The sequence below is a fragment of the Salminus brasiliensis genome, chromosome 18 (assembly GCF_030463535.1).
Source record: "Salminus brasiliensis chromosome 18, fSalBra1.hap2, whole genome shotgun sequence".
NCBI lineage: Eukaryota > Metazoa > Chordata > Actinopteri > Characiformes > Bryconidae > Salminus > Salminus brasiliensis.
The window spans coordinates 27,991,758-28,013,345 of record NC_132895.1 but is presented as its reverse complement, the minus strand read 5'-3'; the positions used below and the strand labels follow the sequence as shown (position 1 = coordinate 28,013,345).

The window sequence follows — 21,588 nt, the reverse complement described above, 5'->3', positions numbered from 1 at the left end:
GTGTGTGTGTGTGTGTGTGTGTGTGTGTGTGTGTGTGTGTGTTTTGTTGTTGAGATTTCACTCTCTCGTGCTCTCTCTCTTTCTCTTACTCTCTTAAACTCGGCTCCAAACACTGCATTCAATACTAAAATGATTTCATCCCTCTTTATTGATTGTGTGCGGGGGATCTAGTGGCATTGCTGTAGCCCATTCCTACGCTCAATCAATATCCATGTTACTGTTGTCATGAGTGGTGACTTCTCAGAGCTCAATGACATCATCCGTATTGCTGTTACTTGCGATAGATGTTTAGATTTGGAATGGCTCATGTGGCCTTAAGCAAGAAAAATGGAGAGCTTATCTGATTTAGTGCAGCATTGAAGTGACCTATATGCCAACTTAATTGAAATTGCCCATTTGGACTCATATTTCAGCCATTCAGTCATGTGAAAAATTAGGACACCCCATAAAAAACCTTTTTAGCGTTTATAAACATTTAAGCTTCATTTAAAAAATATATGTATATAAATGGATCTGTATGACTGTGCATTTATCGTGTGTCTGTGTGGGTCCGTGTTTCAGTGGCTTGAACCTTGCCCCAGTGGCCCGGCTGCGAGGCACATGGGAGAAGCTCCCTAGCAAGTATGAGAAGCTGTTCCGTGACTTGCAGGATATTTTTGACCCATCACGCAACATGGCCAAATACCGCAACATCCTGAGCAGCCAGAGCGTGCAGCCGCCAATCATCCCCCTGTTCCCCGTAGTCAAGAAAGACCTTACGTTCCTGCATGAAGGTGAGTTAACGCAAAATGAAACTTTCCCAACATGATTAACCTAAGAATGCATAAATCTCAACCATCTTCATTTTCTAAATCACACCCATGTTAGGCTCCTGTCTGCGATTTTTCAAGAAGGAAATTTGTTTAATTGCAGTCATGGGCGATTTCGCTTCAACAACTTCCAAAGCAAATACGTTTTGCGTACAAAACTTTGCATTAAGTTCAACGTCGGTAAGCTTAGACTAATAAAGTCGCATCCACAACCAACAACGCTGCCACTCTTGGCCATGTTGACCCCTAAAGGGTCTGAAGACCCGAAACAGAGGAAAGGTCAATGTTTAAGACATGTATTTGTCTCATATCTAAATGTATATGTCCAAATGTTTGTAGACACCTCTTCTAATGATGGTGTTCAGCTACTTTAAGTTGCACCTATTGCTGACACAGATGTGCAAATTCACACACAGGGCTTGTCGAGCAGTGTGAAGTAGTGGAACTGTGTTCTCTGGAATATGATGGAGCTCCATCCAGTATTTTTGGGATGAGTTGGGAGGTGATCATCCAACAGTCTGAAATATATGACCAAGATGGCACACATGCCCAAACTCTACGAATTTTAGCAAACCAACTCTGTGAAAACAGCAGTTTAGCAAAATGAGTGACCACAGCGGATTTTGCGTTTCTTACTATTCTACCAGAGCTCTCTTGTTAGTCTAGTCCGCCTAACCTCTGCTGCACAGTTCACTTCCATTTCTTGTTTTGCATGCCAGCATTGCTTAACAGCTACAGAAGTGAAGATAAGATGGGGAAGTCACATGGCGTTGGGCAGAAAGTACATTTCTAATTAGGAGTAGACGGAATGGTCATTTATTATGCACAAGACTCTGACTTCACTGTGAGATGAATGGAGCACGCAAATGTTGTTTCTCAACAGAGTTGTAAATGGATCACGTATGGTCGCACCGTTTTGATACACAGAGCACAATGGTACAATGTATCTATGAGTGGTAATAGACGTTTTTGGACATGAAGGTCGAAACTGAACAATGCAGTACTGAATTGTTCATTTTTGTAGTGCTGTCTTTACAAGCTTTTGAGCTCAGGCTGTGACCGGATTGAGGAGACGGCTCAATTTAGCTGCCTTATAGGGGATCCCGCACACCCTGGAAAATCGGGGGAAAGTTTCAAGAAGTCAAAACTTTTGTAAAATAAAGAAATTGGTGTTTATGGGTATTGGTATTACTTCAATGAACCATTCGAAGCACCTTTATTTTTAACAGTTTATGTAAAACCAACAGGCTTTCCATTATATGTATGTTGTCGTGTGGAGGTCCTGGAAAAGAAGAATGATTTCTTGTCATTTTAACATTTGATCCAATACTTATTCTCGCTGTTTCAAATCTCTCAGGAAACGACTCGAATGTGGATGGGCTGGTGAACTTCGAGAAGCTACGGATGATCGCCAAGGAGATCCGCCATGTAGTGCGCATGACTTCCGCCAACATGGACCCAGCACTCATGTTCCGCCAGAGGTTTGTGCCTCACAAGCTCAGAATCGCAGTAATATTTGGTCACTACGGGTCGTCAATCAGTGGAAGCTACATGATCATTAGGGATTTCTTAGCCTGAATAGGTTTGGTTGGCAAACTCTAAACGGAGTCCCCAGAGCAAGTCAAGACTTGTTCCATTTATATATAATATATAAGGAATGCTGGTTTGCTTCAAATATAAATGTGGCATTAACCAAATGGGTTTAGATAGACGAAACATGGGTATGAACCGCTGTGGGTCCTGAGCTCTAAGTCTCTGAAGTTTTGAACAAGGTGCATTTAAAGCAATTACAAAACCCTTAATATACACACATAATATATATTGTGTATACAGGACCCTCATAAAACATATGAGCTCATTCAAGCTGAACTTCGGTGTGGTCCGGGAAATTTAATAGATAAAATCTGCTCAGCTCAGTTGACTTGACCCTTATGCCTTTTGTTCACATATTTTGACCAAATTGAAATCAATGCTTAGCGAACCAGAACTATTAATCAATATGCAGACCAAGGCAACCAAACTACATAAATAAATGCAATCTTAGATGGTTGAAGAAACTGGGCTAAATCATCAGTTAGACATGGCGAGAGGCAGAGACGAGTAGTTCGACCCGCTATCATAGCCCCATAACTCCGGATCTAAGTCATGTATGATCTGCCTGAGCAAGCAAGGGAAAGGGTGAACTCTAGAGATTCCGGAAATGTTTGAACCGTATTTCTATGCTGGATCTAATAATAGTAATAGAAACATGAAGAATCATTTACGCTCAACTTTGTTACTTATGTTTGTTTTGAATGCTTAGGTTGCTTAGGGTGATTACATTTATAACCTTAGTCCGACCAAATTGTTCGTGCTGGTTACATGTTCATATCTTAATCAAGACTAGCAGGCTAAGCTGCATGTGTAAAGATAGTGCTCATGTCGTGAGCAAATTCTAGAAAAGCCCAAATTAGATTCTGCTGATACCGTACATCACTTCCTGATGCGCTCGAAATAATCTGACCAAATTTAAGACGCAAACTGTTGCTTGAGTTGGCGTTAGCAAAAGCTCTCCCATCACACAGCCACGGTTTTGTGCTGTTAATCTAGAACCGATCTGAGTAAAGCAATCTGCACATAGCCAACACTTGTTTCGAATAGTATGTAGGACATTAATGAGTGCTAGAAGCTAATGAACTCGGACACATTATAAGACAGTGCATGTATCAGTGGAGCTGATACATGTGGGTTGATGGAGTAGTTTTGCAGAATCTTTGGTGGTGTTTTTCCCCTCTGCTGTGATTGGGCATATGTGCCTGTATGTTAGTGGGTTTCCCAGTATGTGTGCATTTCTTCTATCTGACTCTTTCTCTGTCCTGCTGCCTTCCACTCTCCCCTTTTATGGCTCTTGCTTGCAGGAAGAAGAGGTGGAAGAGTTTAGGGTAAGTCTCTCTCTCTCTCTCTCTCTCTTTCTCTCGCTCTCTTTCTCTTTCTTTCTTTCTGCAGATGCTTCCATGCATGCCTTGTATGCCTCATCGTCATTAACCCTCTCAGACCCATTTCTTTCTTCCAAGCGTACAACAAGATACCACCTGGAGGAACCGTCTGTCATTGTTTGTACAGTTACATTTTTTTGTTAAAGTTTTTATTTCGGCATGATACGGCATGGTTTTGAACAAGACCCCGGTTGCATGGCTGCTCTGTTGTGCGATGTACAGATGTACCAATTATGTGTGGATACATAGAATTGCATCAGCTGACCAAAGGCATGATAGCCTAACACACTCAGTCGTTTCCTTCGTCTCCCGCCGGTCGACTCATCATGATGGCGAACATGAACTAATGAAGGCATAACCTAACCAATAATACGCACTCATTTGGAATTTGAATTATTGGGAACATTTTAACAACTTAAGGTAACAAAACAACACAGTATTTTAGTAGGAACCTTCCAAGAGAATATTTAAAGATTGCCAATGTTGGAAACTTTTTAAGGTTAGAACTTCCCCCTTTTACATGGTTATTTTACCCAGAACTGTGTTTATTACATAGTGCCATTATACAGCTCTGGAGTGACCTGATGGTCTAACTGCTGCTCATTAAGTGTGAGGAGATCATAAGTTCAAATCCCAGCAAGGCCGCTCTCCTTTTCCCGTATAAACGAGATTCTTGTACTTCTCATCCATCAGGTCTTTGAGCCAAGGAAGCACCAACTCCAACCTGCTGGACGTGCAAGGCGGCCACAAGAAGCGGGTGCGACGCAGCTCGCTGCTGAACGCCAAGAAGCTGTACGAAGACGCTCAGATGGCCCGGAAGGTCAAGCAGTACCTGGCTCACCTGCAGGTGGAAACGGACGAGGAGAAGTTCCAGATCATGTCGCTGCAGTGCGAGCCTGCCTACAGCACCTGTGAGTACACCGCTCGCTGGCTGTGCTGTGTTGAGTGTGGGAAGATGTATGTCGTAGTAGCTGGTGATTCCACTGCCGGCTCGTTGACTGGTATGATTTGCAATTAGGGCAAATGTTCTTATACATTGCAACATGTGAGGTAGAAGGACATTAGGGGACAAAGCAATCCAAGTACTCTTGAATAAGTGGTCAACTTTCAGCCAGAAATGACTGAGCTCTCCGGTCTAAATGTTCAGACCTCTTCGGACTCACAGACTCTGTTACCAAGAAAGTCTAATTCTGCCACTCATCTCAGCCCTAAGGGGGATAATGCAGCCTCCTTGCGAACTTCCAGAAAGTGCAATTAGCATGCAGGCTTCAGCAGACTTTGCTTGTGAAATCTAAGAAGATAAATCGCATACCACTAACTAGTCATGCAGAGCGAGAGCCTTAATGATGGAATCAGGTGATAAAACATTTTAAGCACATATTGTAAGACGATATTGCACAAATCAGATTTTGCAGTCTCTGTTGGCCATGGCAAGTCCCCACTCATTGGGCATCTTAATGTGCGTGCAGGCGTGATGTGATGACGTTGACCACTTTACCATACGTCACAGAACGTGGCGTTTATGAGAAAACAGGCTGCAAAAGAGAGTCAGGAGATTTAGATTGGCAATTTAGATTTAGTTTGATTCTGTTTACAATAACAGCTACATATTTAAACCTCTGGGGTATTTTCTGAATTTGCATATCTGATTAAATATGCCACAATGTTCAGAACAATGTCAGTTTTCACAATTATGAGACCCCACGTGATCTAGAGCACTGTATAAAGAGATACTCTTAATATTCTTAATATTTCCTGTAAAAACACCACCTGGACAAATTGATCTGGTGCTTGAAATGGGTTGCAAAGAAAGACCATATTTGACAAACAAATTAGGCACCCCACTTTTTAAAAACCCCTTTACCTCGAGTGAGGTGCCAGCACAGCTGCACATAAGTAATTCATAACTTGACAACTTTGTAACTTGGTAGGACTATACCACGTAATGTGCATTTCTAGAGTATTTAATCATAATATTAATGATAATCAAACCATGTATTAAAGCAGCCACAGTAAGTTGGGCCAAATAATCACTTCCATGCTAAATAAGTAGCGAGCTAATTGTCTGATAGCTGATTTCATGCCAGCTTTGTTTGCTTGCATAAAAGGGCCACTCTCACTTGTGGAGTGGTTTCATTTCTTACCACTGTGCTTTTGGGCTTTTTAATTGCCTTATCAATGGCCAGAAATTCTGCAGTCAAGTCTATGTTAACTAACTCCCATTGCTCAAACATCCCTAAGCCAATGAGAAAGGGGTTAAGTGAGAGGTCTCAAAGTGGAGTAATATATGAACTCTGAGTTTAGCAGTAAATACAGACCTGTGTTATGCAAGCAGGCAGGTTTCAGACAATTTATAACTACAGATGGTATAAGGCTAATGATGGGAGTTGGTAGTTGCAGGAGATGATGGTTCCGATGATGCATTATGATATAATCAGGTGTGTGTGTATGTATATATGTATGTATGTGTGTGTGTATGTATGTATGTATATATGTATATATATGTGTGTGTGTGTGTGTGTGTGTGTGTGTGTGTGTGTGTGTATATACATATATATGACTATCAAACTGTTAATCAGTTAGCTGTAATAGTAGTGGCTGAAATTTCTCAATGGCTAATGCAACAATATCCTCATTGACCCACATCTTTTGATCTGGTGCCGCAGTATCCAAGAACTTGAGTGAAAGGAGGTCCACCAAATCAGACATGTCTCCTGTGTCCATGCGCTCCACTCCGGTCTCCTCCACCAAGTCGCAGAACCGCGTCTCTCAGGTCCTGCAGGTCCCGCCTGTCAGCCTGTATCCACTGCGCAAGAAGAGCATCGCTAAAGATCTGGCAGCTGCACACAGTAAGTAAACCTACATCTCTCTTCACACCAGTTTCAACTTATAACACAGACTGCCCCCTGCTGGCTGTGTGATGTCAGTGAATGTGGGAGAAATTTAGAGGGATCTTAGAATTTAGGGAAACTGATGAAACCCAGGGCAGGAATTAGCTGGTCTACTATGTGGCTGACCAGACTTATTTATAAATGTAAAATGTAAAAAACTTTCATTAAAAGTAGTATAACTTGTAAGTTTAGTCATTAGACTACCCTGCTGTTGTTAATCATGGTGTGCCCTCTACTGGTGGACCACCAACACTGCACTTCAGTTTTGTGTTTTGTTTTTTACCCAGTACAACATGTTAGTAATGAAATCCGGCAATGTGCAGTTGTGCCTAGTGGGAGCCTTCTACTATCTAAAGAGTTCTCTTTGCTTTGCAGACTTCATCTCACCACAGGTGGTGAAGAAAATGTCCATCTCAGCAGAGGAGAGTAGTGGAAAGAAGGCTGAAGATGCCACATCCACCATCTCCTCCCGACATTCCAGTCCCACAGTGTCCCCACAGGGTTCCCCACGCAAGGGTGAAGACTCACACATATATACACACACTATAGCCTTAAACTATAGCCACCAGTTTGTCTTGGCTGAGCATCACCATTTAATGTAAGGTAAAAATGTAAAAACATTTAGTTTAAGTGTAATATTACCTATAGAAACCAATTAGTATGCAGCGCCTCCAAACAACATATGCAGCAGCTACTCAGTGTCTATCCTAACATTGTCCCCTGTCCCTCTCTTCAGTGGGCGGCGCTGCCTCCAAATCACAAGACGGTGGTCAGATGAACCTGTCAGGCTCCTCATCCTCTCTGACCAGCGAGGCCAGCATCAGAGCTGGAGCGAGCAGCGCAGCAGGCGGTGGCAGCAGCAGCGGTGTCCGAAGCTACGGTATAGGTGGGGCTTTCCTCCACAAGCAGATCCAGAAGATGACCCGACTGGTCAGCAGACAGGAAAAGGAAAAAGAGGAGATGGAGGACCAGGCCAGGCTTGAGCAGATAAAGACAGACTCAGATATCCAGACACAGCTGCAGTGTTTCAGTAGAAAACGCTTCCATTCACCCTTCAGGCTGCTGAGGGAGAGGAGCAGGTCCAGGGACAGGCAACAAAAAACAGGAGAGAGCAGTGGCAGTGCTGTACAGCCAGAGGGTGCTGCAGAAAAGCACAGAACCTTCGCCTGGTTGAACAGAGAGAGACACAAAAGGAGGAGAACAGTTTGAGGGACAGGAACTTGAAGGGACAAAGTGAGGGAGATCATCTAATGCTTAGCATTAAGGATAATCTCCTTTTTTTTTTTTTTTTTTTTTTTTTAACCAGTGTTTTACCAGTTTTTAGGAATAGTGGGGTTGTTCGTGTTCTTTTACATGGTGTTATAGGTGAAGTATTGTTTGAAGAGCTGTCACAAGTGGCACAGGAAGCATGAATAGTACTTTTAAAGATATCCTTAGGCAAAGTATTAAAATGCCATGGTTGTGCAAGGTTGTTATACCCCTTTTGTACTTTTACAAACCTTTTCACTTTCTTGTGGTTCCTAGGTCCTCCATTATGTCCATTTCTTCACAATTTGCAGTGTTCTGAATTGACCAGGTTATCTGCAGCAAGCCATGCTCACCAATGTCAATGGCTTTTAGTGATTTTCCCTGCTCTGACATATCTGATCCAAACTACTCAAGCCCAAAAACGTCTTAAGTTGAAGTCAATGTTGTACCACCCAAATGTGCAGGACAGAGACTGGGTCCATGTTTATGTTAAAATGAATTCTGTTGCCATTTCAGAAATAAAAAGCCTAATGTTCCCTTTGTAATGCTCAGTCGGTGTAGGCAATAAGATCCTACCAGATCTCTAGGGTTATGCAGCACTTGCAGAATCAGTGATCCCTGATCCCTGTGTTTGTGTGTCTTGCAGGCTATGCTTTGATGCCATCGGGCAGGTCGGACCATTCGGATTCGAGCCACAGTGAGATTTCCTCGCGCTCCAGTATAGTGAGTAACTGCTCGGTAGACTCTATGCCTGCAGGTCCTTCAGAAGAGCGCTGTGGCAGCAGAGTTTGTGGCCAGCCGGAGACTCTGCTACACACACAGACCCCTGCAACAGAGTCCTGCCAGCCCTGCACAAGGTACTGAATATTTGCTTTTTCTCTCTTTCTAAGCTGGCCTTTCTGTTTTTTGAGGGTTACCAGTGGTTTGCATCTTGAAGTAAACTCTTTGTTTACTTTCATGAAGACGTCTTTTGATTTTGAGTTTGAATTGAGAATGATGCACCTACCTCCTCAAGAGTGTACGTCACATGACTAGATGTTGTGAAGGGATTTTTTTCCCTCACTACATTATTTGACTTTTGTGGTCCACCAGGATTTTTTAGGTGCTGCTGAGCTCAGCAGTGCATTTCTTCTTTTTAAGACTGTACCAGTTTGTGGAATTGGTCACTCCTAAAGTTCTTACTCTCTCTCTTGATCACCTCATCAGCTATCAAAAACAAATTCAGCATTTGGAATCAACTCTAGACCTTGTATCTCCTTAATTTGTCACACAATAATGAGGAAACAGGCCACACCTGACCATGAAACTGCTCTTCAATCACTTGTGCAATATGAGGCTGTAAAAGTGGAAGAGGAACTGTGTAAGAAAGGCCATAATTCCCATATGGTTAATACTGGTTAATAGACCATTGAGGTAAAGCTGAAAGTATGTACTTTAGTCACATCCTTTGTTTGCTTCATTTCAAATCCATTGCGTCAAAATGACACAAATTGTCACTGTCCAAGTACTTATGGACCTCTATATGGGTCTTAATCCCTGTTTCTATATATATACATAGGACAAGTGCCTCTCAGTATTGATGTTTTCCCATGAGCATCAGTGTCGATTTTCTGGTAGCAGTTCTCTATTCCCACTTTCTACCCTGGCCTGCCTCAGCACAGCAGTGCCTTGTGTTCGGTTGAGCTAATAAACAATACGTCCAGCGTAAAAGCCATAAATAGGGTACTTTTATTGGGCCTGCATGTTTTTACTGTATCCTCTGATGGATTAACAACATATCTGCTTTTTTATACGAGCACTTTTTAATTCCCTCCAAGAAAAGAACTTTTTTAATAGAGAGGCTGTGAACTCTTTCACAAGCTGTGTCAAATAAACCGTTAATGATGGGCTCCTGTGTACCCAGTCAGCTTTTCACTTGTTATAATTTTAATATCTCAAACCAATAATCACTTGATTTATAGGAATATTGTTTATTTGCCTTAGCAGTAAAGCAAGGCAGAGCAAAACCAACACCGCTAAATAGATTTCCATGATCTCCAGCAGAGGCTGTGCACAAGTAGTTTGTTTCACAGCCACATTGCCAGACATATAAATCTTTAAAAAAAAAAAAAAAAAAAACAGAAAAAAAGTTATTGCCTTGATCATAACCTTTTTTTACAGGGACTGGAGCACACACACCCCAGTGCCTCCAAACTTATTTAATTGGAACAGGTAACCTTGCAACTTTGGTGACAAGGTGACCAGCAGAAAGCAGGCTTTGTCTTTGCTTAGCTAGGAAGTGTGTAGACAAAGCCACAGCACTAACTGAAACCCGTATTGCTGTTGCAACCTCTCTTCTTTTTTTTTTTTTTTTTGTATGCTTTGGCTGTGTGTTTGGACTTCTGAGTCCTGAGTACTATAACATGGTTAACACACTACGCCCTAAGCCAAAATGTATATAATATATATGTAAAAACAGCTCTACATTCCTAATATTGGGGTCTATGGATAGTTGTCACCTAGGGGAATGTATATCAACCTATGTGTATTAAATATTGTATTGTTAAATAAATATGAACATTGACAGGCCAAAGTGTATACAGATAAAATGCAGCATTAAAAACAATGCTTCTACCTAAAGAAAATTATAATTGGAGAATGAATAACAGTACTTTAACAGTATGTCTGTAGTCAACAGTGCTACAAACCTGTTTGTAATGCCTTTGTTAGAAATCCATTTAAATAAAGCTAGTACTAAGTGACTTCTCCATTCCAAAGTTCCCAAATTGTGCCTAATTGTTTTTGACCTATTAATGTGCAATTTGTAAAATGCTTTTACTTCAGCTTCCAGTGCACTAATTATACACTCACTACATTCCTATACATTCATTTTTGACTATTTTATTTTTTGATCAATAATTCACTGTTTGTAACAAGCAGTTGATGCGTGTTGTGGAAGCATTAATGATATCCTGATATGATGCTTGATGTCTTTAGTAACACATTTATCACGATACAATAAAATATGGTTATATTGTCCTAATATCAATTTAATATAAATACCCCTAATATCAAATCAAATTTCTTTGTATAGCGCTTTTTACAACTGTTGTTGTCACAAAGCAGCTTTACACAATCAGTAATTAGTAAAAGACGAGAAATCAACAACATAAAATATAAATATAAATATTGGCATTCACGTTATTGGCACCATTAACTCAGCAGTAGAAAGTTCCAAGTACATTATATCCATAAATGATAAAGTTCAAACTGCTGGACAATTTTCTTCTGGTCAGGATGATGCATCTCTTTACATTTTGATGTAGTGAGATGTCGTTAAGCAATAAAGTAGATAGCTTATTTACTCCGTAGATCATTTAGAACAGCATAAGTTCAGATTGAGAAGTGCCACAGGCCTTTGGTTAAATACAAAATGCAAGAAGGATCACTTAAAACATTCCTAAAAGACAGTTTGCGAAGAGTTGAAGTTCAGTGTATGTAATTATAATGAATGAACTGATGGTCAGGAGGTGCATCCTGAATATGTGTCCATACAACACGCCACATTTAAGCCTGTACAGTCTTGCTTCCAGAGTTTGTCCAAAGGGCCCTTTTATTGCTTTTATGAATGGTCAATATGATTTGGCTTTATTTATTTATTTTTTTTACAAAATAATCCTCCTTTGTTTATGTTTTTACTTATTTTCAGTTCGTCCTTGGCGAGGCACTCAGTCACCAGAGGTTCTACGTTCACCTCTTCCACAAGCACTGAGGAGCTCACCCCTGACCACCTCTCCCTCTCGGAGGCCGCCGACAGTGGCCGCGGCAGCTGGACCTCCTGCTCCAGCAACTCCCACGACAACTTTCAGAGCCTTCAGGCTCAGAGGGCTTTGGACCTGATGAACCACAGACACCCTCCAATGGGCGGTCCAATCGCCGAGGTGGAGGCGGGACCAACCTGTCCAGAAGACCGGGCGGCCAGCAACAGGCATTCCGGGGACAGCTCTGATCTGAACCAGTCCAGGCAGAGCTGGACTTCCTCCAGCTCGCTCTCCGACACCTATGAGGGGAGCTACGGCACCATCAAACGCAAAGCTGCAGAGCACTCGGGTCAGGAAGAGACTGCCAATGGACAGCAAAGCACAGACCCCGCGTACAAAACGGTCACATCAAGCACAGAGAAAGGACTCATAGGTGAGGGTCTTTCAGCAACATCCGAGCAGGCGTGCAGATGATCCCCTGCAGATGTTGTGATATGAGAGGCATCAGCAGATTTCGTTCCTGTCCCAGTATCTACATTGAAATGGCCCTTGAATTAGGCATTTCATGTGACACTGCTTCAGAAGAGCTGTTCCTCTTTTAGCTTCTGCTGCTCTTGGGTTTATGTTAATGCTCATTTAATTCTCAGTCCTTTTCAGTCTTAAGGCCTTTATACACCGAATGAGCATAAAAATGTGAAACATTCATAAAGAATTATGTAGTTAATTTGTCCAAGGTACTGAAGCTACAAAATACTGAAAGTTATATTAGGAATTCGTATACATTGCATCACTAGAAGTCAGAGAGAAAATCTAATCTTCTGACAGAGTGGAGTTATGAATTAACTATATTCTGGAAGGAGGAACATGTCCTCCGTAATTTAACATCCTATAAATTCCATCTCTACCTTGTTCACATGTCTGCACAAACCTCCACCATCTTGTCACCTCCCTTTTAACCCTGTCATCTATCATTCCTGGCTCCACATATCAGAGGAGGTTTTCTACCACAAAGCAGCCCAAAACTTTCCCCTCTCTCATGGTCTTCTCCCAAATTATGATAAGAAAGTACTTAAATCAATTAAAACTCAAATTTTATGTTTATTTTACAGGGCTTTAATTAATCAGTTTAATCAAACAGTTAATTTGTGGTTATATTATATGTGTACATTATATTATACAGTATATAAACTGCTACGGTGATGTAAGTGCCTTAAAGGCGCCATAAAATTTATTTGAGCATTTTAAGTTATTCTTAAGGCCATTATGTGTTAAAGTGAAGTTAAAACAAGCTTTAGGTCAGGTGGAACTTACCAACAGTGGACCCTTAGCAGCTGTATGTTTGATTTAGTTGAGTTTAAGGAATATAATAAGACCGTTCCATTAAAATCAGACCTATTCCAACATACCAGAGACCTCTAGAGTTTAATGTTGTCTGTAAGGGGTGCTAGTAAATTCGGTGTCCAAAGGCCTTAATTACACAATTACACAACATTTCATAAGAAAATTGTCATGAGAGTAAGCACCTCAACATAAACACGCTGGCCACAAATCTGCTGCTGCCTTCGCTGTTGCATGCTGTGAATGTGTGTGTTTTATTTCTTTTAAGTGTTCTGTTACGTTGTGAACATCTAATTTATTTACGTGCTCCATTTTTTTTGTTTGCTGTCTGTTTCCCTTCCCCCACATCACTCCCACCCCTCTCCCCTCCTTTCCCTTTTTCCCTTCCTTTTCCCCCAACCCCGTTTTTCTGGCGCCTGGCAGTGTACTGTGTAACCTCGCCATGCAAGGACGATAGATACAGGGCTCCGCCCCCAACTCCTCCCGGGTACCAGGGCCTGGCCTTGGGCGACGAGGGAGGAGCGCTGCGGCCGCCGCATTTAAAGCCGCCCGACTATAACGTGGCCTTACAAAGGTCCAAGCTGCTCCAGAGCCCCAACGTCCTGGCCGATGCCCGAAGACTGGCGGCCGGTCAGCGTGGCTCCCTCGCACGACCTCCCAGTGTAATCCTTCAGGCTCTAGCAGATAGCGAGGAGGGTATGTGCTCAAAGCCCCGAACCAGCATGGCAAGCATGGCATGCCTGCGTGCTGCTCTACAGTAGTTCATGCAGTTCTGGTCTAAAGCTTGGACACATCTATCTTTGCACTGCTAAAAACAATATCTTGGCAGATAAAATGAACACAAAATATCTCTCAGTTCTCACTTTTAAACTATTTGACATATTTCATAACATTTCTTTACTTTCACTTCATTTCATCTTGTGGAAGTGTCTTATTAAAGGGGAAATCTACTGTAAATTGCCATAAACATTATTGTTACATACAAAACTCTTGTGGTTGGTGGATAAAATGGCTTTGTTTGAACCCATGTAGTTTTTCAGGCATTGAATTATGCAGCAGTTTAAGTGGAATTCCCCTTTAATTGCATTAATAAATCATGTTTTCATTACACTGGTATATAAATTTGCTGGTATATAAACACTACATGCAAAAAAAGCTAATAACCAAATTATTTGCCAAGATATAATTTCCAAGGATCCTCCTGCGGTGCTTTTCCAACAAGCTTTGAGAAAAATACACACAAATAATGAAACAAGTATCACTGATAGTTATATGTGTGCGTGTATTTAAATGTCTAAGTTAATCAGCTAGCCCAACTTTTTACTGATACTATGTTATTTTTTTAATGAAGGCTGACCCAAAATTATCCAGTATTGTCAAAAACCTTAACTTCAACCTAGCAACTAGAATCTGCAAAAAAAAACAATGTGTGTGGTAAACAGTTTTAGGGACATCAGTGTAGAAAATACTTGATTGTGTAAATCTTTAACAGTCCATTGCATGATTCTTCTAGGCCTTTTCTGTTTGATGTTTAAATGTGTTATCTACAGTGTTTCCCACATATTTCAAGTGTATTTTGATTCTACGGTTTAGTCTGGGGGAGAATACCAAGAACACTGCAAATAGACTCTAAAGCATACATAAATACATAACACAAGTTGTGATGTCTTCTATATGTATTGTTGTTATGGCTGGGCAGTTAGTTAAAGATTTATCAAAAGCAACATTTAGAACCTCAAACACCAAGCAACTTAAGCATCAAAAGTATGCTTAAGCTTACTTGCTTTTTTATTGGTAATTTTCTGAAATCAGGCATATGCAAAAAAAAAAAAGAGTTCATCCTGCTTTTTTTGGAGTAACAGTTTATTCTCATTGCTGTGAGGATTTGATTGCATTCAATGACGAGCGCATTAGTGAGGTCAGGATGTTGGAAGATTATATGTATATAACTCCCATGTATAAAATATACATGTATATAACAAATGGCATACAGCTCTGACATCTTTCTGGGTGATTTAATGGTTGACTGTTTAGATGAATTTCTGGGCCTTTTGGCCATTCTACAGACCACCAGAGGATCTTATTTCAGAGTGTGAAGAAAGGATAGAAGTGAAGACTTTGAAGATTGACAGGAGGAATTTGATCTGGTTTGTTCTAAGGTTATTATATAGTCTGCAACACTGCCATTTTAGTGTGAATCCAGCCCTGGTAAAATAAGGATAGTTTGCCCTTTTGTTTAAATCTTTTTGGGTCTTCTGGGGTCGTATTCACGAAGGCTTTCCTAAGAACCTCTTAAGAAGTTTTTCTTATTTGGGATTTGTTCAGTTTGCAAGGACAGTGGGCTTCATCATTACAAGAGCGGATCTGTGAACAGACACACCATGAATTTGATTACTTTTTTTAAGGATCTTTCTCAAGATTGTACTTAAAATCATTAAGATACAAAAAAAGGCCCTTCGTCCACCTGGGTGCACCATCAAAGTATAGCTTATGTGTGGGAAACACTGTATGTGTTTTTTTGTTTTTGTTGTTGTTTGTTTAAGTGCACAGTTAAAACTTGGTTAATTTCTTCCTGAAAGTATTTTGATGTTTGTTGATATTTCACGTGTTTTGCTTTAGACCCCCTCCACATGTGTCTGGATATTTTGAAAAACAAGGGTTTTTTCCCCTCTTCAGCAGAGATTTATGAAAATCTTTGTCCACAAGTGACTGCAAAAACTGTTCTAAAACGCTAACATGAGCATGCCTGCCAAAGTCAATTCTCTTGAGAATCTAGTACAACGTCCATATAATAGACCTAAATACAGTGCTGAAGGACATGTTTTAACAAGGAGAAGCAGTTTTATAAACAGCAGAGCTAAATACCTACCTCTATACATAGTATCACACTCCATATCACTCAAAACCTGATTTGAAACAGGAATAAAATAGTCTACCATAGTGTTGTAAGTTCTCCAAAAACATAGTTTTTTTTAGTTGATGGCAGAGAAATGAAATATATATTTTTTGTTTTTTAAAATATCTGAATATGTGTGGACAAGGCCTAACTGTCCTCTGTTTACTTTCATATTGCTGTGTGGTCTCTTCACTCACACTCTCTTTTCATCCGTGTCTCTTGCAGACGAGCAAGTGTCAGCAGTGTGACTTCAGCGGTGAGTGGGCAGGAGGTCCTAAATTGTTAGGACTGCTCCATAAGCTAAAGCCTTTCATCTAGAGCACACTCTTCTCACCAACACAAGCAGTGCCACAAAGACTTGTGCAATCCCAGGCTTCTCCCCCCCCCCCCCCCCCCCCCCCCACACCCCATCCCCTCTTTTTGGTGCCATTTCTACAACTCTTGAGAAATCCTGTCAACCAGAGGTCACCTGTCTTTAACAGAACTGCACAGATGACACAGATTGCCTCACAGAAGGATCCCTTTTTTCTTTTGTTGTATCAGTTTCCTTATCCTTTTGTGTGCAGCAATATGTATGCTATGTGTTTAGTAGCACTTTGCTTCGGATCAATCAGCAGTTCATTAAGTTTTTGCCAATGAACAAAGAGTCTCGCAACGAAGTTTACATTGAAATTGTTTCTTTTTCTTGGACGTGTGCAAGGGGGCATGGATAGTGCTTCTTTTAATTCAGTTGGATTTATCAAAGCAGCGCTTGACTGTACCTCATCAGATGCTGAGCTCTGAGAGGCATTTTCAGGATGTCCTACATCTTAGATGAGGTGTATCAGAATGTCCTGCATCTTAGATGAGGTGTATCACACCAGAGAAGTGGTACAGTTCCAGTAGCATATTATCACCATTCCTCAAAAACCTTCATCTTCATTTTTGCATTGTTCACTTTTTCTCATAATTTAATAGTCATTACTGTCATTACTTTGTGTCAGAATTTCATGATGAACTGACCAATAGAAATGCTTCAAACATTAACATTTAAACACTGATGTCCATTGAAAGTTAAGAAAGTGTTTTTCTTCTCCTCTAAAGTTAAATTTACGGAGATACAGGGTTCTTGCACGACAGAAGCAGCACTATACAACTTGTTGTTTCTCTGTATAGAGAAGACCAACTTTAAAATCCCTGTGATTCCTCACTGTATTCTCTAGGTTCTGGTTGAGTGTTTACGAATACCGAAACTGTGGAAGCCAGTCATCAGTTCATGTTTTGAGCCAGTTCACCATTCCTGTTTGAAGAAGCATTCTTTCCTTCTTTCCTGTTGAGAATTCCTGGAACGGCTTGTGAATCTTTGATTTAAATTAGTGGGAATTTCTTGCTCTTTGTAGACTTGTAGACATTCCTGATATTCCCTTTTTCAAGTTGGTTAAGGAGTTGAAATAATCGACTTGAGTATTTTTAACACTTGCACTTACAGTGGAGTCCAACAGTCTGAGATCACACAAGTCTGGGACATTTTTGGGCAGAAAAGTAAAATGATATTCAGCCTGTTTTTGATGTAAATAAGTTAACGTCCAATTCAGAGAGCACCCTTCTACACATTCTAAAGCATAATGACTGTTTAGTGGTGTTTGCAAAAGTAAAGGCATATTCATGTTTGATTTTTTTCAGATATTCAGAAACTGAAAAGGGATTGTGCTTTAAAATGTGTAGAAATTGATACATTAGGAACTTGATTGATTCATTAAGTGTTCCCTGACATAAGCTGTTAAATATTTATTGCATATACCGCTGCTGCCGTACCAAACCTTGTAATTCCAAAACTTTACAGGAGAAAAAACCTCAGAGTAAAAAGATTATATATCAAGTCCTTTTTGGGACATTTCTGTTGGTTGGGTTTTGATACAGTGTAAAGAAAAACCTCTCAAAAAGGCAAAAACGGCAGAAATGGTAATGCAAGGTTTTTGCACGACAGTGATATATTTTAGGAAGTTCTTAGCTATGAAGGTAGCCTTCAAATAAAGTGTTCTTATTACATTATATATACATTAGCATTTTCAATAAGTGATCTCTCACTGTTTGGACCCCGCTGTGTGTGTTAAGCTAACATGCATTTGCAGTAGTTCTGATTTGAGAGTTGAAATGTGTGTTTTCTTTTTTTCTTTTTTCTTTTTTTTTTCCTTTTCTTCTTTTTTTTGTTGTTGTTGTTTTTGTTTTGTTTCTTCTGAGGAACATCTTAGGCCGTCATGCATGCCATCAGATGATCTGACTGCCTGAAGATTCTGAGACCAAAATGATTAGGTACTTGCGCAGTGCACTGCTGTCTGTATGTTCAATAAACTTCGGTTTCAGGTTTTTGATGCATCAGTGAAACGAAGAAGCAGCTTAGCTGCTGTAAAATATATGTATATATACATATATATAAATAAATAAAAATGAATGAACCATTCGCTACTTTATTGCAGCTGACTGCAATAGCACTGTAGAGTCATGATAGTAGTCGTTCGAGTTAGGCATGCTGCGTTCCAGATCTAAAGGGTTTTAGGCTTTAGACGCTGGGCCTCTTCGAGTGTGTTTACAGTGATGCTTATGATTTGTTTACAGTGTTCATAGCAGTGGACGTAGCTGTTGTCTATGACCGATGTCAAACTGAACTGTATTGTTTTATTGTGTCAGGCTGATTGGACTTAATTATGTCTGTTTTTTTTTTTTTTTTAAGCAATAAGAATGATTTGTAACTGTTCAGTTGCCCACTTTGAACGTACCTCACGCGCCGCCTTAGCTGTAAATTATGAACTGTTCATTCTGCCACTCCTTCGGTTGTACATACTGCAAAAAAAAGAAAAAAAAGAAAAGACTTGCTTGTCAGGGGAAGATATATTTATATGCTAGATGTGCATTTTCATTCCTTGTTGGTCGGAACACCCTTTGGACATTTTGTATAGTATTTTAAAGATGCTGGTTTAAATGTTGTTGGTTCCTGCAAGTATATAAATAATGTTTGTACAGTACATTCTAACTAAACCTTACTGCTCTAGGGTTCAGACGTATTGTATTGTATTGTATTGTATTGTATTATACCAAGGGATGTAACTGGAGTATTACATTTTTCAATTTTGTTCTTTTCTCCTTGTATTTTTGTTGTTTTTGCCAAGCGATGACTTGAAGATGTTAATGATAATATATATATAAATATATAAATATATTCATATATGAATTTTTACATATATTTTTTGCTTTGTTGTAAATTAATGTTCTTGATCATGTATAGTTGAAAAGAGAGCCCTCTATAAAATCTGTATTTTCGATATTTTGTTAAAATAAAATCCAAGGTTATGACTGTCCCAACACTTCTGCCAGGAATCTATTATTTCCCCCCCATCTTAAATTTACACCAATCTGTATTTGTGCAAATGTGTTTTGCTTATGTCCTAGTTTTTTTCTGGCCTTTAAAAGCTCTGTTTTGACAGACAGTCTCTGTTGGGAAGGTTTGGAGCAAAAAAAAACAAAAAACTTACAGCTTTAGAACACTGTTCTAGTTAGTCAGCTAATAAAACCTTTGTTATGGTTCGCATTATAATGCGGTTTATATTCCATGTGATTCTGATTTTTGATGGATAACAAACCCCACGGTTTTCTAGATATCGACGCTGTTCCAATCCTTAGTTTGGTCTAAAAATGTGATTCAGGCTTGTGTACAGCTTTTTGATTGGATGTACAGTTTCCACATACCAACCGATTGAATGGACTTTTTCCCCATAGGAATCATAGTGGATGATACACCAGGAACACCCAACCAACCACATGAGACACAATAGCAGCCAACTGGGATACCATAGCTACTGCCTAGCAAAACTGCAGCACCCATCTAACACCCACCTAGCCACACCAGGTCACTCACCAGGGACTTCATAGCGATCATCTTGCAACCCTATAGCAACTACCTAGCAGCACTAAAGCAGCCACCTTGTAACCAACGGTGGATTCAGGCTGTTTTAAGGGCAATGGCAAATAATTTCAAAGGGGTCCCACGAACACAAAGCTGGGAGGTACCATGTATGATAAAATAGTCTGCAACCAGGATTAAGATTAACGTTACATTATTGGGCTAAAGTCAATCTGTACAACTTCCTGTGCAGCTCTACCTCCTCACACACTGCAGTCAGACCTAAACCCCTGTTTTAGGACAAGTGTATAATATTTGAGTTATATATAATAAAGGGTACTCATTAGGACACATTATCAAACTTTCAGGCACATCATCTTAATTTATTGCAAGAAGGGGCAATTTTTTCCTTGTGTGAAGGGCAGCCAATAGGGCACTTTAGGGCCTCTCTAGAGGGCACTTTAGCAATGTCAGCAATGTCATCATCCTACCTTTCTTCAGGAGAGGTGCTTTTCTAGTTGGAAGCTCATATAAGGCATATCTGTTTTCAATATTGTGAAAGTGAACACTGAGCATATTCATTTGCATTCTGCTGCCTAGAGACTGCGTTTCACTTGCTGAAATATGTTCAACAGTGTGGTCAGCCAGTTGTGCAAATTAGCGCAACTCTGAATGTGGAGGTCTGGTCAGGGTATTTTGTTTTTTTCCTTTGTCCTAACCCCTTTAGTCCATAAATTACCAAGTGACTGTATCATTTAAAAAGACAGTTCCATGCATTCTGTTCTGTTTTTGGCATATTTGTGTTTTGTATATTATAGTAGTATAAAAAGTAGTAAAAGTAGTATATTATAGATAATAGCATCTACTTTTTTTTTTTTCTTTTTTTTTTTTTTTTTTGAATACGGATGCTAACAAAATCTTCCCTGCTTATCTTGCTCTTCTCATTTCTAATTAGATCTGCTTTGTTTCTCTCTCTAATTACTTTTACTCTGTTTTATTAAATTGTTCCTTTTTGTGATCAGGTTTTGAGTTTTTTTTGTTTTTTAATTATTCTCCATTGTTTTCTGCACAGTCCAGTAGCAGCAAGTTCTGCTGCCAGTAAAGCAAGCCAGTAGGAAGCTGACAACAAATCAGTCAAATCTTTAAGCAGCATAAATGCTGAGCTTAGCAGTGAAAGACAACTTCTGTAACACCAAAATAACTAAGTGGAGTTATGTCATAATTTCTCCACCTGGCCATCAATGTACCCCTCTTGGCTCTTATGTATCCCCGCTCCACCCATCTCCACCCCGTATCCTCTCTTTCTTGCATCATTCACCACACCACCGAGGTGGCCGGCTTCAAGTGCAGACCACAGGAAAGTTGACTCAGACTCCTGAGTCCGCCCTCACGTTCCATCTGTGTGGTCCACACTAGCAAAATGGAATGGAATCCATGGTGTAGGCAAAGATGTGCCAAAGACTACCATAAACTGAAACAAACATTATAATGACTTGGATCAAGAGATGTATAGTAAGGAAGTAGAACTACTTTACTACTCTACCTAGGTTCTAAAATGCTGTATCTGTATCTACTGGAATATTATTTTTTTCCCCTCCTTCCACTTTTACTTCACTACATATTTTTGGATAAGTTTAATATTTTTACTCTGTTACATTTTTATGCGCTGCATCGTTACTCGTTACAATTATAAAAATGGTATGAATCATTTCAAACCCACATAATCGCCGCCAGAGCAGTTAATGGCACTGTCATCAGGTTTGATGAAGCCGCCTCAACATTGAGCAGAACAAGCAATCGAGCCGTGACCGTGC

The 21,588-nt window shown here is 40.1% G+C and overlaps 1 protein-coding gene across 6 annotated transcripts in view; it reads left to right on the top strand.

Annotated features, from left to right (window-relative positions):
- rapgef6 (Rap guanine nucleotide exchange factor (GEF) 6) overlaps positions 1-20,586 on the top strand; it is a 96,080-nt gene extending 75,494 nt beyond the window's left edge. For 4 of the 6 annotated variants that reach the window (XM_072661688.1, XM_072661687.1, XM_072661691.1 and 1 more), the window contains 11 exons: positions 562-773; positions 2,167-2,290; positions 3,707-3,730; positions 4,478-4,695; positions 6,451-6,633; positions 7,051-7,191; positions 7,412-7,561; positions 8,570-8,780; positions 11,612-12,096; positions 13,425-13,697; positions 16,123-20,586. In XM_072661688.1, coding sequence (XP_072517789.1) covers positions 562-773; positions 2,167-2,290; positions 3,707-3,730; positions 4,478-4,695; positions 6,451-6,633; positions 7,051-7,191; positions 7,412-7,561; positions 8,570-8,780; positions 11,612-12,096; positions 13,425-13,697; positions 16,123-16,145 — 2,044 coding nt within the window. In that variant the 3' untranslated portion in view covers positions 16,146-20,586. The remainder of the gene's footprint in view (positions 1-561; positions 774-2,166; positions 2,291-3,706; positions 3,731-4,477; positions 4,696-6,450; positions 6,634-7,050; positions 7,192-7,411; positions 7,562-8,569; positions 8,781-11,611; positions 12,097-13,424; positions 13,698-16,122) is intronic. The other 2 variants (XM_072661689.1, XM_072661690.1) reach the window with 2 other exon arrangements.
- The last annotated feature ends 1,002 nt before the right edge of the window (positions 20,587-21,588 follow it).